Genomic DNA, 13,671 nt, shown 5'->3' with positions numbered 1-13,671 from the left:
TGATGATAGTCTGATTTAATCAAAAACATGCGACTAGAAAAATTTCCGCTATAGATTTTGCGTTTTTTGTAATTTTCTCAGCTGCTAAAAGGAATATCTAGATTTTTATTTCAGAATAGGTGGTTTTGAGGCAAGCAAAAATTTTGATAAAGAATGACATTTTTGCGTAAAGTTAAAATTAAAAATTTTTTCCCTCTTGTTCAGTCCATCCGGGGACACACTGTATACAAGAGCAGTGAACTATCATCGATTTCGTTTCGTTTCGGAACGCCTCAAAGTAGGGACCTTCTCGACAGACCCTAATTTGAATACCATCCCCGATCAAAGCCAACATCTTCGAAGCGATATTTGACGGCGAAAGAGAAAGCCCCGTTTCTACGAATTGGTTGCCAGCGAAGGTCGGCTAATACTCTCCTGTATGGACGTGGAAACAGTTCAGTGGTTGAAAATCCACTGCGCAACCGATAAACCGTGAGAGGGAACTGAACTTAAACTTGGTGAGGAAAAGGATCTTCCAAAGCCTCAGGCTGACTTTCAAGGAGAGGCAAAAAAAGTGGGCCGACCACATTTTAAAATTAACGTCAAAAACCCTAGGAAGCTATACCCTCAAAGCTCAAAGTCGCCTCTAGTGGAACACTCAATGCGGAACCCACCGAGGTGACTCCATTGGAAGTCGGGGAAAGCTCAACTGAACCAACCAGACGAGCAAGCTCTGATCGTGACTCAAGGAAAGCCAAAAGAGAGGTGCTCTCTCAAGTGAAACACCGGCAGGGTCAGGACAGGGGACGTCCCTCCTCATTTGCGCCGCGACATGTCCAATAATGTCTGCCATAAAATGTATACAGGTGAACCTACACAGTAAGAAAGCGGCCACCAGTGCACTGTGTACAAGGTTCACCAAAGAAAATCTCGTGGCCCTCATGCAGGAACCATGGGTAAGTAACAATTCGAAACTAACCGACTTTCCTCTTTCAGAGTTCATAACAAAAGACCTGGTAGCTGTGTTGGTCGAAGCACCATTGGGCACCGGCGCTGCCAAAATAGTGTGTGCTTCGGCATACTTTCCGGAGGCGAATGAGACAGCAGTTCCTATGCCACCAGAGGAACGGCTGCATCTTCTTATAGGATGTGACGCCAACTCCCATCACATCCTTTTAGATTTTCATTGTCAGAGAAACTAGATATACTCAGTCAGAGCAATGAGCCAATATTTGTAACCAGGAACAGCAAATAAGTTGTCCGCTGAAGAGGGCTAAAACAAATAGAAGCACTCCCTGGTGGAAGAATGAACTAGGAGAGCTCAGGAAAGGCACCAAAGGGTTTTGAATAAAGCCAAACGCACTGGGTTCTGGGATTACTATAGTGTCCCTCACGATTCGGAAGGCAAAAAAGAGTGTCTTGGGAAAGATTTTGTGGGACAGAAGACATTCCTATAGCCTCTCGCCTACAGAAGATCCTTTCAAAAGAGAAGAACAATCCGTTAGAAACGATAGTAGGACCAGATGGGGAATGCACCAGCTCAACTAGAGAGACTTTACCACTCTTGATCAGAACCCACTTCACGGGCTCCGTTGAGCAGACGAAAGGCATCATGAGGTCTCCATCTTCCCGTCCTGCCAACAAATTTGACTACAGTTTTACTGGCCGTATGTTCACACCAAACTGGTTCCGTTTTCGCGGTAGGCTGCCACAAGCCTGAGACATTAATTCTAGTAAAACAGAGACATTAATTCTAGTAAAACATTTTAGGTGTGGAGCTACTCCCTAATATATATCCCCAAGGACTGCAGGAAGGTAGACGTGGTTTTTATTCCTAAGGTCCCAGGGACCAAGCCAAGAGCTATCGACCTATCAGCCTACCAACCAACATGCATATCAAAAGGAGCCCACCCTTCATAACATCATCTCTAATATTTAGAAATGCATGCTAGACAAAAATCGACTTTAATCTGATACACATTCAAGGAGCCTTCGAATTTCCCTCATAAATGAAGCAACAAGAAACAAAGAAATCGACCTGTAGGTACACAAGGAGTTGCATAAAAGCCATATTAGAAAACAGGCCGATTAAAATCAGATTGGGATGGGAAACAGTCCTAGTGGCCGCGAGCAGAGTTGGCCGCGAGCAGAGCTGTCCGCAAGCGAGTGTAATTTCCCCTCTCTTCTGATCACTAGTCATAGACGGACTGCTAAATCTCCTAGCCCGTCTTGGGGTTTAACTGCATACCGTATGCAAACGACCTAGTGATTAGGGTGAAGGGCAAACATGAAGCTACTCTGTGTGACCTAATTGCAGTATGCCCTCGCTACAGTGTAGGAATGGTACCTTGCTCGTCTCTGGGAATCTGTCTCTGGAGTCTGGACTAAGACAATCCAAAAAAATGATCAGTCTCCAGGATACTAAAACAGCTCGTTGCTAGCAGAAGTGAATTAAGGTCATATATGTATAGGTCTGATCACTGGACACTGCTCCCTGAGATATCATCTCAACAAAATAGCGCATGTCGTCTCTGCTTCGAGAGGAAAATATACATCCTTTGCTAGTGTGAGGCTGTTTCCGGGCATCACAGCATGTGGGCGAGGCTGCAATAGCACTTAAGCGGAGACGATCCTCAGACTTTTTAACAAACTGCCTCTCTCGAAGTGAGGCACTGGGGCACGGACAAAATCCAAAAGTCAAAGTGTCTAGGCGTGAAATAGCCCAAAACCAAGGGAGGAAGAGAAATATTTATTCCTAGAGGAAATCTTCCTATAACGCTTAGAAAGGTATACCTGGTGTGCAATACACACATTCTGACTGCTTATTAGTTATTTGCTGGACTAAAAAGCTTCTGATATAAAATAGACCGCTACCATGGTGGTTGATTACTCTGGTCAAAATCATTAAATAATACGCTTTAAATACATTTACAGGCTTTATTTTCTTCTCGAAGTTCATTAATTTTGCAAGCTCTCAAGAACCGGATGAATATTCAAGTAATTTTCCAATATTTCATACCTGAAAAACCAACCAAGTAGAAACGAAATCAGTATAGTATACCATCGCTCCACCTATAGGGTGACAAATCCTTATGGCGCATCAACCGAATTTCAAGTGTCCGTAGTAAAAACGTTAGTTCATTCATCTCTTCAAAATACGCAGCTTCTTCTTCAATACTCAAAGTGTCTCGTACTGCTGTGTGCCATTGCTGCTTATTTTGGAACGTTTGTGATACCTAAACAAGAAATTTAAGTTTCGATATTGCTACGATTACTACCTACCGTTTCAAACTGATTCTGAATGTCAATGGCTCGATCCAATAGTAACACTTTAAACTCCCTCAAACACCAATCTCGGGCTTGTATGGCTTCGCTACGCGAAAGCCGCCGTTTCAATTTTCCTAACCTTGCCAAATAGGGTGTTAAATAATCAACCTCATCTTCAACCTCGCGCTCCCGGTATTCCTTTTCTTGTTGCTCCTACAGGGAATAAACCCGTTTCCAGAAATTCCAAAACGCAACTTACTCTTTCAAGCATTCCACGTCTGTGCTCTTGATTATACTCTCTATTAAATAATGAAACCTTCAGTTTCGTGAAGGCATTTTCCATGCATCGCAATTTTAAGACCTCTGTTATCTGCAACATACCTACCTATTTAAACAATCGACAAACCTAAATTACGTAATACTTGATCTTCAATTTCTCTAATGTGGTACAAGACCTTCTCTTCTTCCTTCAATTGTTGTTCAAATAAGTAAAACAGCTTTAACTGTCTTGGAGGCTTGGCTCCGATTTCCGCTTGATATCCAACGGTTAATTCCGGAGAAAACTTCAACTCGTCTCCCATATCGGCCAATGACTTGAAAAAATCCCGTGTCGATGCCGTCACTTTTCCCTCCTCGTAGTGGTATTTTATGCGAATTTCGCGATCAGTTATGGCAAATTCGCGTATGGCGACGTCTTCGGATGCCGGTTTATTTTCGTTTCTATGAAATTTCTCGCAAACTTTCTGACGAAAATTGTTCGATGATTTATTTAATCGATTATGTCGATGGTTTTGTAACTTACCACCACGATGCGGCGAGTTCCTTCCAAAATACCAGGTGGGGGTTTCCCTCTGGGAGCGAAATCTATATGGCGATAATATATTCTGGAACCATAATGATCTCATCAGAACAAGAGCTGTGGATAGCGACATTTTCCACGCCATGCTTACCTATCCTCCGTATTCTCATAGTACTCTGTCATGTACAAGGAATGCATAATCAGTTTAGATAAACCATCATATCGTGCATGGTGGTAAAATTCTATATCTCGGGGTTGTTCCACGGTAGCTTCATCACCTGACGCGTAATGATGCACTAAAACAGTTAATAACTTACCAATCATATGTACGCAAAGTGGAAACTAACTCTTCATGCAATCTTCCCTTCCCGAACTGTAATATTCAAAGATATCCCCAGTCATGGAATCACTCACAATTTTCACTAAGTTATCAGCCCGATTCTCATAATGTTCTTCAATGACATACAGTTCCGAAGGTGAGTAATCTAAATCTCTATATCGACATATTCGAACGATCAAACCATCTTCCTGTATGTACGGAGCAAATTGTTCAACGTAGGTTCGTTTATACCAGGTTTTCTTCACACCATCGGGAAAACGCTTAGCTAAAGCTGGAACAAATCGCACTATTAAAAGAAACACTGCTACAACGTACTGCCATGCGATAGAGATATTCTGAGACTCCAAGGTGTCGGCATATCAAGATGCTTTTCATCTGTGACAGTTAAATAGTCCACTTCTTCGTCTTCCATTTCTTTCGGAAAATGCGATTCCCTCCATTTAAATGGCTCTCCAATTAGTAAGTGTTCCCAATTGGAGAAATCGTAACTGATATACTCGAGTCCCTTACTGCAATCTTGCAAGTTCACCTACATAGACATTTCATCAGTGCAACGATGATGGAAATACAATAATTACCCAGTAATTGACATTGTTCCAAACGCTTTCTATTCCAAAGTAAAACTTACAGTCAAGTGGATAAGCTGTACCTGTAGTAGGCTCGATAAATACACTGTTTTCGACCCTTTTACTTCCAGCCAGAAGTAAAACCCAACTATGCAACCTCTGCGCATGTAACTCGTCAAAAGGTGGTTTCTCGAGCGCCTGAAGCACGATTTAAAAAGCAGATCACCGTTGGATTCGTATCATACCTCTAATCGTTTCGCCTCGGCCTCGGCTTCTTTGGCCTTTTGGGCGTTGACTTTGTCAATCTCCCTCTGTTCCATGGCGAGTAAAAATTTACTGCGCAGATCTTTCGGTGGTTTTAATGCATATTTCGACTCCGCAACTTGGTCGCTAACAATTAACGCCTCTTGTACTTCTGGGGGGAACGGAGAATCCACTCTGGTCATGATTTTTAGGGAAACGTCTTGCGTAGCGTATCCAGACACAACGTACGCATCGTATCCTTGGCCGATTAGTAACGAACAAAGGCACGTTGCTATTTCGAAGCTATGTCCTTGCTGACGTAAGATCACGGTGTGTGGAGAATATATGTGGGGAGGCTGAAAAATGGGGGAGAAATCAAAACTATTCGTAGTTTAAGTAGAAGAGGAAGTCGCTTTTTATAATTTATTGTTTTGCCATTGTAGTAAGTAATGGTTATTTTTATCGTAGGTATCACAAAACTCTAATAAATTTACAATGTGGAGGATTTTATCTTAATATCGAATAGATTAACGAACGATGTGCGTATCAGTTCGGCGTAAGTGGGGACGCGTCGTGATCAAGGCTAATTACGGTTGGCGTTTATTCTGTAAAAACCGGAAGAAGGAGATGTATTTTATTATGGAGGTGTTTCGTTAAATACTGCAAGCAGCGGACTGCAAGATAATTGATACGTGACGGTTGACGGTACCGGGTACGTTATTTTGTGCTAGTTTTGTTCGGGCGTTCGCCCTATTTGATTGATTGAATACGCAGTTCATCATTTTCATAATATTTCTGTACAATTGAAAATTAACTGCAGTTGTTATAAAGTTTTGAGAAGTTCAACGCGTGTCGTCCGTATTCGAAAAAAGTTAGTCAAGTTGAAGCAAAGGAAGCAGTTTTAGTGCACCCCGAGGCCTTCTACCAAGGTTCTCTTATTATCAAAGTTAAAAGTTCGTACCGTCTGAATGGCCAACGGCATTTCGTAATCAATCGAATCAATTTTGTTTGTGTTATGGCCGATCAAGAAGTAAAAATAACTTTATGAAAGTAAAATAGAATAGCTAAACACAAATAGAACCGTACAAGGCCGACACGCAAAAAGAAGCGATTATTGTTATCAGTTATGCGATCGGCACACTTTGCGAGACACGACTCGTTTACAAGAGATAGAGCAACTAAACACTACATTCTAACGTTTCTCCTCGAGTGGAAGGTTGCTGTCGCAATTACACATGTCAAGCGCTGAAGACACCTCAGGTCGGTTTCGATAATGCCTTTGTTAGGAAGTCAGCGACTACCCCCCGGACCTAGTGATGACGAATGTCGATGTGCTTACTCCCTGAATGAAATACGGGGGGTCTCAGGGAGCTTGAACGAACTACGGTTGTCGCACAAGATGTCCATGTTCACCAACTCATTGAAGCTCTTGCACGAATCGCTGGCGGGAGATGGCTTCCTTCGCACACTCAGAGAACGCCGTGTATTCGATTTTCTTTCTTATTTTTTTTTCGTTAAACGCTTGCGTACCGGGTAATTTGTCCAAGCAAGCTTTGCAAGCTTTTGTTTCTTTCAAGAATTTGTGGTTAAGTGGCTACAAGGGTCCTGGGTTCGAATCCCAGGGAAGGCATGGCTGTTTGTGATTGTATAGTGGGTTTAGTGGGAAGAGTAGCAAATTGCTAACACTCCGCCCACTATAAAATAACGGCAATAAAATAAAAAAAATAAATAAAAAACATTCTTTTCATGTGCTTCGAAATAAAAATTTTTCATTGTCAATTAATTGTGTTTATTCGAACCCATTGTGCGACCCAGATAGAGTTAAGTAAACTCGTGTGAGCTACGCAGGTCGGTTTGATCTTGGAGTGAGCTATCAATACGTTATTCCGCGAGAGCGTAAACTTGGTTGAAAGCAGACGGTAAAACTAGACAGTTCACATAAGAAGAGGAGACCCCGGTTTCATTCTATATTATCCATTTAAGGTGCCATCCCTTCAAGAATGACCGTATTGTTTTGTTACCGGAACATGCGACTCCTTAGAGACGTTGTGTCCTCAAATTTCTTTGGCGATCTATATTTTGTGGGCAATTTGTTTCTGGATGTGTCATGACCGGTTACTTGCCTAGGAAAAGATATTGGTGCCAGTATAACGAGCAATACAACAATCTTAATGACTTTTACGTAAATAAAACCACTAAATCAGGATTACTCATAGTGACATTCACATTCGTGAAAAGCGCGAACTCAAGCGACCTTAAAATCTGATGAGTTTTGTTAAATGGTCACTATGCGGATGTGATTGGTGTAAGGAAACGAAACCGATTGGTTAACGATTAAAGATGACCGATTTAACCTGTTCGCACCATTTTGTCGACGTATTAAAAATTAAAAAAGAGTAGGGACGCGTCTAAGAGTGATAGCGGTAGGGCATTCGGTTTGGGACCACCAGAGCGTGAATAACTTGGTTCGAAATACTAGATTTTTCGGGCACTCACGTTATTAAACACCGAGGAGTCTTGTGGGCGTCCAAATAAACGAATCCGTAATTGAAATTGCAAAAGTCGCTCCTTAGTAAAAATGGTTAGGAATGTAAATAATCGAATGACGAAAAAATGCGAAGTGTTGTAAGTGACGCATTTTAAAACAAATCTACAAAAAAACGGCATTAGTGATAATGCGTACAGAAGTTTATATTTGGTCAATAATGCACACTTTGGGATCAAAGTAATTAACATTAAATGAGATTTGTGCGCATTTTGGTTCGTTCAAGGTGTGTCAATTGTAGGAACGAAAAAGTGTCATTTTGGTATAACCGCGATTACAAAGATATGGCTTTAAACAAACAAGAAATCCGAAATTAGTAATATGACCTACAGACTTGCAATTGATCAGTCACCCCCTATCCGTGAGGGTTTTGAGCATATAATATAGGGTTTTGAATGGAAATTTTGAGTAAACGTGTGCAGTTCTTACAGAAGAATTTTCTTGAACGTGACTAGAGAAATCTATCAATGACAAGCAGAAGTAGGGCGAGCAATATTTATTTATGTATTATCGTTGAGTGCGCGCATCTTTCAGCAATTGTACAGAGTGAGCAACAAAGATTGAAGCGTGCCGCTTCAGCTAAATTGGCAATGTGCCGCTCATAGCATATGCTGATTTGATACAAGATACGAAATACGAATAGACGCACGTCACCGTGACAGCGCAGAACGTCATTTTCGTATACAACTCCATACAAAGAAGGTAGTTTTGATATTAATAGGAACAAGCGGTGATGACGCACGCTTCAATCATTGTTGCTCACACTGTATAAAGCAAAAGTAATAAGTGTATCCCCTCCATTTGCGGGCGCTCATAATGGGTGATACCGCGAGAGCGTAAACTTGGTTGAAAGCAGACGGTAAAAGTAGGCGGTTCAATTACATTCAATTACATAAGAAGAGATCCAGGTTTAATTCTATATTATCCAGATTTAAGGATTCAAGAAGAACCGTATGGTTTTGTACCATAGGAAAACCATCGATTGGAGAAAACGTTATAATCAAGGTAAAGTAATTGATTTGGAAAAAAATAACGATCAGTTCTCTTTAAGAAATTTTATTGAAAGTAAGAGAACTTTTTAAAGGAGTCGATCTGTAAATTGAGTGAATGGAACAAAATTGTATCGTATAAAATAATGAAGTGTGAACTCATTCAGTAGGAATTTTGAATTTTCTTGAGTATTTCTTCGGCTTTTTCAACACCGTCGGCTTCTTTGTGTTTGACGGTTTGGTCAATACCCTCTACTTTTCCACTTGATCTAGCTTCCTAATTTTGTCAATATTACTCAATTGTCGCGATTTCCTTAATTATTCCAATGCTGTGGAATCGTTCTCTATTACCCCTAGGGCCTAGCAGTTTCATTTTGATAGGGCTTGTTTTATGGTCAAGTTATTTTGTGTAAAAGTCACTTTGTCGGGACAATTCCGTCTAGGCGTTTTTGCTCCGGCCTGTTTTGTGGTCGCATCTCCATGGTTTTGTGATGGTTTGAGTTTTGCGCCGCCGTTGATCTGGACTGTCAACTCACTAAGCTCACTCTCACAATAATTTTGCTAACAGTTTTGTGATATTAAAATGAAAATTGAAATACATACAAAAATCGTTAAAACTGTAATGGTGGGTTTATAGTTTATACAATCATTACTCTCTTCTCAGTAGGTCAATAGAAACGGAGGTATGGTTTTGTTGGTTAACGACGCACAATAAATCTTTGATTCTATTGGCTAGTTCCTAATGATCTAATGTAATGAACTAAACTAATGATAATGATAATAAACCCACCATTAAACTTGATATAAAAGCATAAAGTAAAAAAATCAACAATTCATTTTGTACCGATTTCGAAACCCGTTTGTCATGGTTCTCAACTTCTCATGCAAAACATATTCCAGAATAATTTACGCTTCCAGTCGTATCCACCAGGACAGCACCTTTACGTTACAATATTCCATTATCTATTTACTTTCAGCGTCATTTAATAAGTAACTAAAATTTGCATTATGCTTTTCTTTCTCAAAAAATCATTTTTATTTGTAGTGTCGCCACTTCCCCAACTTCCCTAATATTCCGTGCAAATACAATCCTCCTTTTGTAAATGTGAGAGATCAAATGACGATAATCTTGTGTGCTGACGAGCAACCTTTTGAAGCTTAATTAATACAAAAGTAGGGAACGAACGAAAATCTGCAATCATCTAGCAGCAGAACCTCCGTCGCTCAGTAGTAATGAAATTCAAATAACACACCTCTTAAAAATAACTACCGAGTAATAAAATAATTAACAGCAGTTAAGTATAAAAAGGGCCAGAACAGGGCACCATTAAGCGGATTAAAGAACTTTTTACGGTTTCCGACCGATCTCGTTATTTTGTTGTACCACCTGTTACTCGCAACAGTTTGTAGAACGTAATAAAAGTAATAAAACAAACAGGGGTGAACATTCTTTAGGAATTCCGTTCCCATATCAGATTTTTATGGACACTTGTTGCTCTTTAGAGTATGGGGCTTTTATAAACACTTTTAAAGTTCGTAATTCTCTTTAGTAAAAGGGGGAACGTTTCGTTCCGTCGAGAAAGCTCGAGCTTTTCTGTCCTATTTATTAACTGCCGGAAATGAATGAATCTCTCGGTTATAAATTTAATCTCACTTTTCCATTTAATTTCGTTTTGTATCCTTATTGTTTTTCTGTTGTGCCCGAGACTCGAGACTCATAACTGTTTCGGGGGTGGCCAAATTATGTAATTTTATTTATTTTGTTGGGGCAGGTTGTTAAATATAGCGCTGTAGGTATCCCTTATTTAGTAAAGTGATGTATCAGATCGACAAGCCCGTGGACGAAGCGAATGTAATCTCTAATTTGGTGATTTGCCCCTTCTATGTATTTACGTAGGTATAAGTAGAGCTAGGCAACGATTGGAAAATCGTAAAAAAAAATAATTCAGGCGCGCACATAAAAAGATTACATAGAATACAAATATCGCAGACCGCGCTCTGTGTGGCAGGGCCTCTGTTAAAAAAAATTCTGTCAAAACAGCTTGTGTGATTGCTTTATTGCTTTTCACTTTTTGGAAAAAATCTTCAAAGTGCCGTAATTCTCTAACTAATTGACCTACAGAACTCCGGTTGAGCTCAGAATGTCACACATTTAATGCTCGTCAAAAACGTATATAGTGACTTTCAAACACTGAAAAAAGTCAGAAAATTTCGCGCTTTTTCGTGTGCTACGCTTTTTCAGCAACTTTTAGAGAATTGCGAACTTGGGTATACACTACCCTAATGAGTCCAAACATCATAAAAATAAGAATCCTTGGTTTCAATTTCAAAAAAATATAATATAAGAATCTCTAAATAAGAAAGTTGGCAATGCTCAGACTGCGCAAGTGCACATCTAATGTTTACTATATGCGATATGTTTGATTTACTAGAAGCAACGTTACTTAAAATGTCAAAAAATATTCTGCGCATGCGGGCATCTGATTTTTCCTATATGCGAACAATTTTTACTATATACGATATGTCTGCCTTTAGTAGAAGCATGTGTGGTAAAAATTTCAGCAAAATGTTATGTTAATAAAACGACAGTACTGAAAACTGTATAAGTAGTTAAGGCGTCGGACGGGCGAACGGCCGTACGGACCGAAGGACAGACGGTCGAACGGAAACAGTAAGTGACTGCAATAGCGCATCGAACTTTATTCGAAAATGCACTAAAAAGAAAAAAAGAAGACAGGTATGAAATGATGGGAACCCAATTCTCTATTTAAAACTCCGAACTGCCTAAATTTAACCAACATCCCAACTCTTTGGGATAATCGAGATCCTGGAGCGCTCTGTATATTGCGCAAATGAAAAGATCAATACAAATTCGTTTTAAAAAGTACATGGTTCATCTTAATTTGAGACGCATGGGCTTATCGGAATTCCCAAACTTTTACTTTTAACTACTCGCTGATGATGCAAATTTACTGCCGTCTGCCGAAACGCGTGTTTGTTGGGATTTCTGTAAATAAATCTTTAGCACCTCAAACGTACAGTGCGTAAATTTTTATTCTGAACATACAAATCTCCCATGTTCGATTCTCAGTGTGCGTTTACAATGAACGTATACGTAAGAAATACATAAAACGTAAAAATTTCGCAAAGTTGAACTGTATAGAAACATACGCAGGTGTTTACAATGAACGTAATTTTTACGTACATACGTATACAGGGTGATTCCTATAGTACCTGCCACCGTTTGGGAGCGTATAGGGGGTGCCTTAGGGGAGTATTTTGATATAGGACACTTGGGGTCGGAAATCTAAAATAAGGGCGCCAGAACCAAATTTATCTTCTGGAATTTCACGCCTGTATGTAGGCAACCCAACCGACCGACGTTTCGCGCGGAGCGATGCAGAGCGAGTTAGCGCGAGGAAGCGACATGGGAGGGAAGGAGGGAAAACGACAGTCAAAAGCAATAACGTTTACAAGTGTTCAACGTGGCCACCGTTGTTCTCAATGCACTTCCTACATCTAGCCAACTATTATTATACTATTGCCATAGTGTTTATTCACTTGATACGCGTCGTTGCAGACGGGATTTCGTGGGTTTAAACAAAATTCTGATCAAGTGTCAGCCACACATCGCCGCCTGAGATCGCTCCGTGTGCACCGCCGGCCGGTTGGGTTGCCTACCTACAGGCGCGAAATTCCAGAAGGTAAATTTGGCTCTGGCACCCTTATTTTAGATTTCCGACCCCAAGTGTCCTATATCAAAATACTCCCCTACGCACCACCTACACGCTCCCAAACGGTGGCAGGTACTATAGGAATCACCCTGTATGTAAGCGATATGTAAGTCTTGCGCATAGTCGCAAAGGTTGAGAATGTTTCAAAGTTGCGTTCGGTCAAATATCATACTACTTGTAGTATGATCTTTGGTTTATTGTAAACAGCAAAGTAAATTTACGGAAACGATACGGATATGTACGAGTTACGGTTTATGACACAGTTATACAACCCACCTTATACAAATTTGACAGCAGTGCTAACAAAATAAACTTGGTAGTTTTTGACGTTTTTGTAGATAAGATTCGTATTCGGCCGATTTGTTTAGCCGATTCGACTCTGTGAAACTATCTTCAAAGTGGTTTGATAGTTGTTTTTGGAATTTTACTCATTTGCTGTGAATTGTCGAAATCCATACGGACAAGTGTGAAACTTCAAATTCTCTAGCTAAACTACGAACGGTGATGTCATTTCTGCAATTATTACAACACGGCAAGTTCTTTTCTGATGTAATGTTCATTAACAATTCAACCATCAACATGAAATTTTTTTAATGCTGTTTTGAATTCTGTTAATTAACGGAATTTGTTTATCGGGATATTTAGTAGCAAATAAATCATGTGATTATTGCAATACATCTGTGGCATTTCCATTTTTTCTTTTTTTGTATACGTTTTATTAAGAATATAATTATTAATCATCTTAATTTAATAAATAATTCAGATATAGACGTTTATTGAAAAACATAAAAGTAGGTATGATTCGTTGCTTAACTTAAGAGATATTTGACTTGTATATTTAAGAATTGAACATAGGAGATTTGTATGTTCAGAGTAAAAATTTACCCGGTGTAGGTATACTAAGAAACACTTGTTATACAATATACTCGTACATGGATACAATGCAGTGCAAATAAAGTATTCCATCGCTCGAATGGGTATATATTATAGTATTTCAAATGGCATGTGTCATGTAGCACTTTGTATCTGTCCCGTAATAAACCTTAGTGCCTGTCAGTTGTAGCTTAGTATACATATACTCGTAAACACGCATTTCTATCTATCAATTGACAGTACCTCGTTGACTAAGCGCAGTATATGGACACCACCCCCTCCACTTTTTGTGGTGCGAGGTCGTGACCGTGGTGAAGGGGATTTCCCCGGTGACGT

General features: G+C 39.9%; 1 protein-coding gene across 1 annotated transcript in view; it reads right to left on the bottom strand.

The window, feature by feature from the left end:
- Positions 1-2,846: 2,846 nt before the first annotated feature.
- The window catches only part of LOC116169426 (dynein regulatory complex subunit 7), an 80,107-nt gene continuing 69,282 nt past the window's right edge, over positions 2,847-13,671 (bottom strand). Inside the window, exons 3-13 of the mRNA XM_031485513.1 lie at positions 5,197-5,550; positions 4,964-5,149; positions 4,701-4,914; positions 4,393-4,656; positions 4,197-4,341; positions 4,049-4,130; positions 3,669-3,989; positions 3,506-3,616; positions 3,262-3,459; positions 3,052-3,215; positions 2,847-2,998 (exon numbers count right to left, since the gene is read on the bottom strand). Of these exons, the coding sequence (XP_031341373.1) occupies positions 2,938-2,998; positions 3,052-3,215; positions 3,262-3,459; positions 3,506-3,616; positions 3,669-3,989; positions 4,049-4,130; positions 4,197-4,341; positions 4,393-4,656; positions 4,701-4,914; positions 4,964-5,149; positions 5,197-5,550 (2,100 nt within the window). The 3' untranslated portion in view covers positions 2,847-2,937. The remainder of the gene's footprint in view (positions 2,999-3,051; positions 3,216-3,261; positions 3,460-3,505; positions 3,617-3,668; positions 3,990-4,048; positions 4,131-4,196; positions 4,342-4,392; positions 4,657-4,700; positions 4,915-4,963; positions 5,150-5,196; positions 5,551-13,671) is intronic.

Source organism: Photinus pyralis, unplaced genomic scaffold (assembly GCF_008802855.1).
Source record: "Photinus pyralis isolate 1611_PpyrPB1 unplaced genomic scaffold, Ppyr1.3 Ppyr1.4_LG4, whole genome shotgun sequence".
Lineage (NCBI taxonomy): Eukaryota > Metazoa > Arthropoda > Insecta > Coleoptera > Lampyridae > Photinus > Photinus pyralis.
The sequence above is the reverse complement of the archived record's forward strand: the minus strand, read 5'-3'. Positions and strand labels throughout refer to the sequence as shown.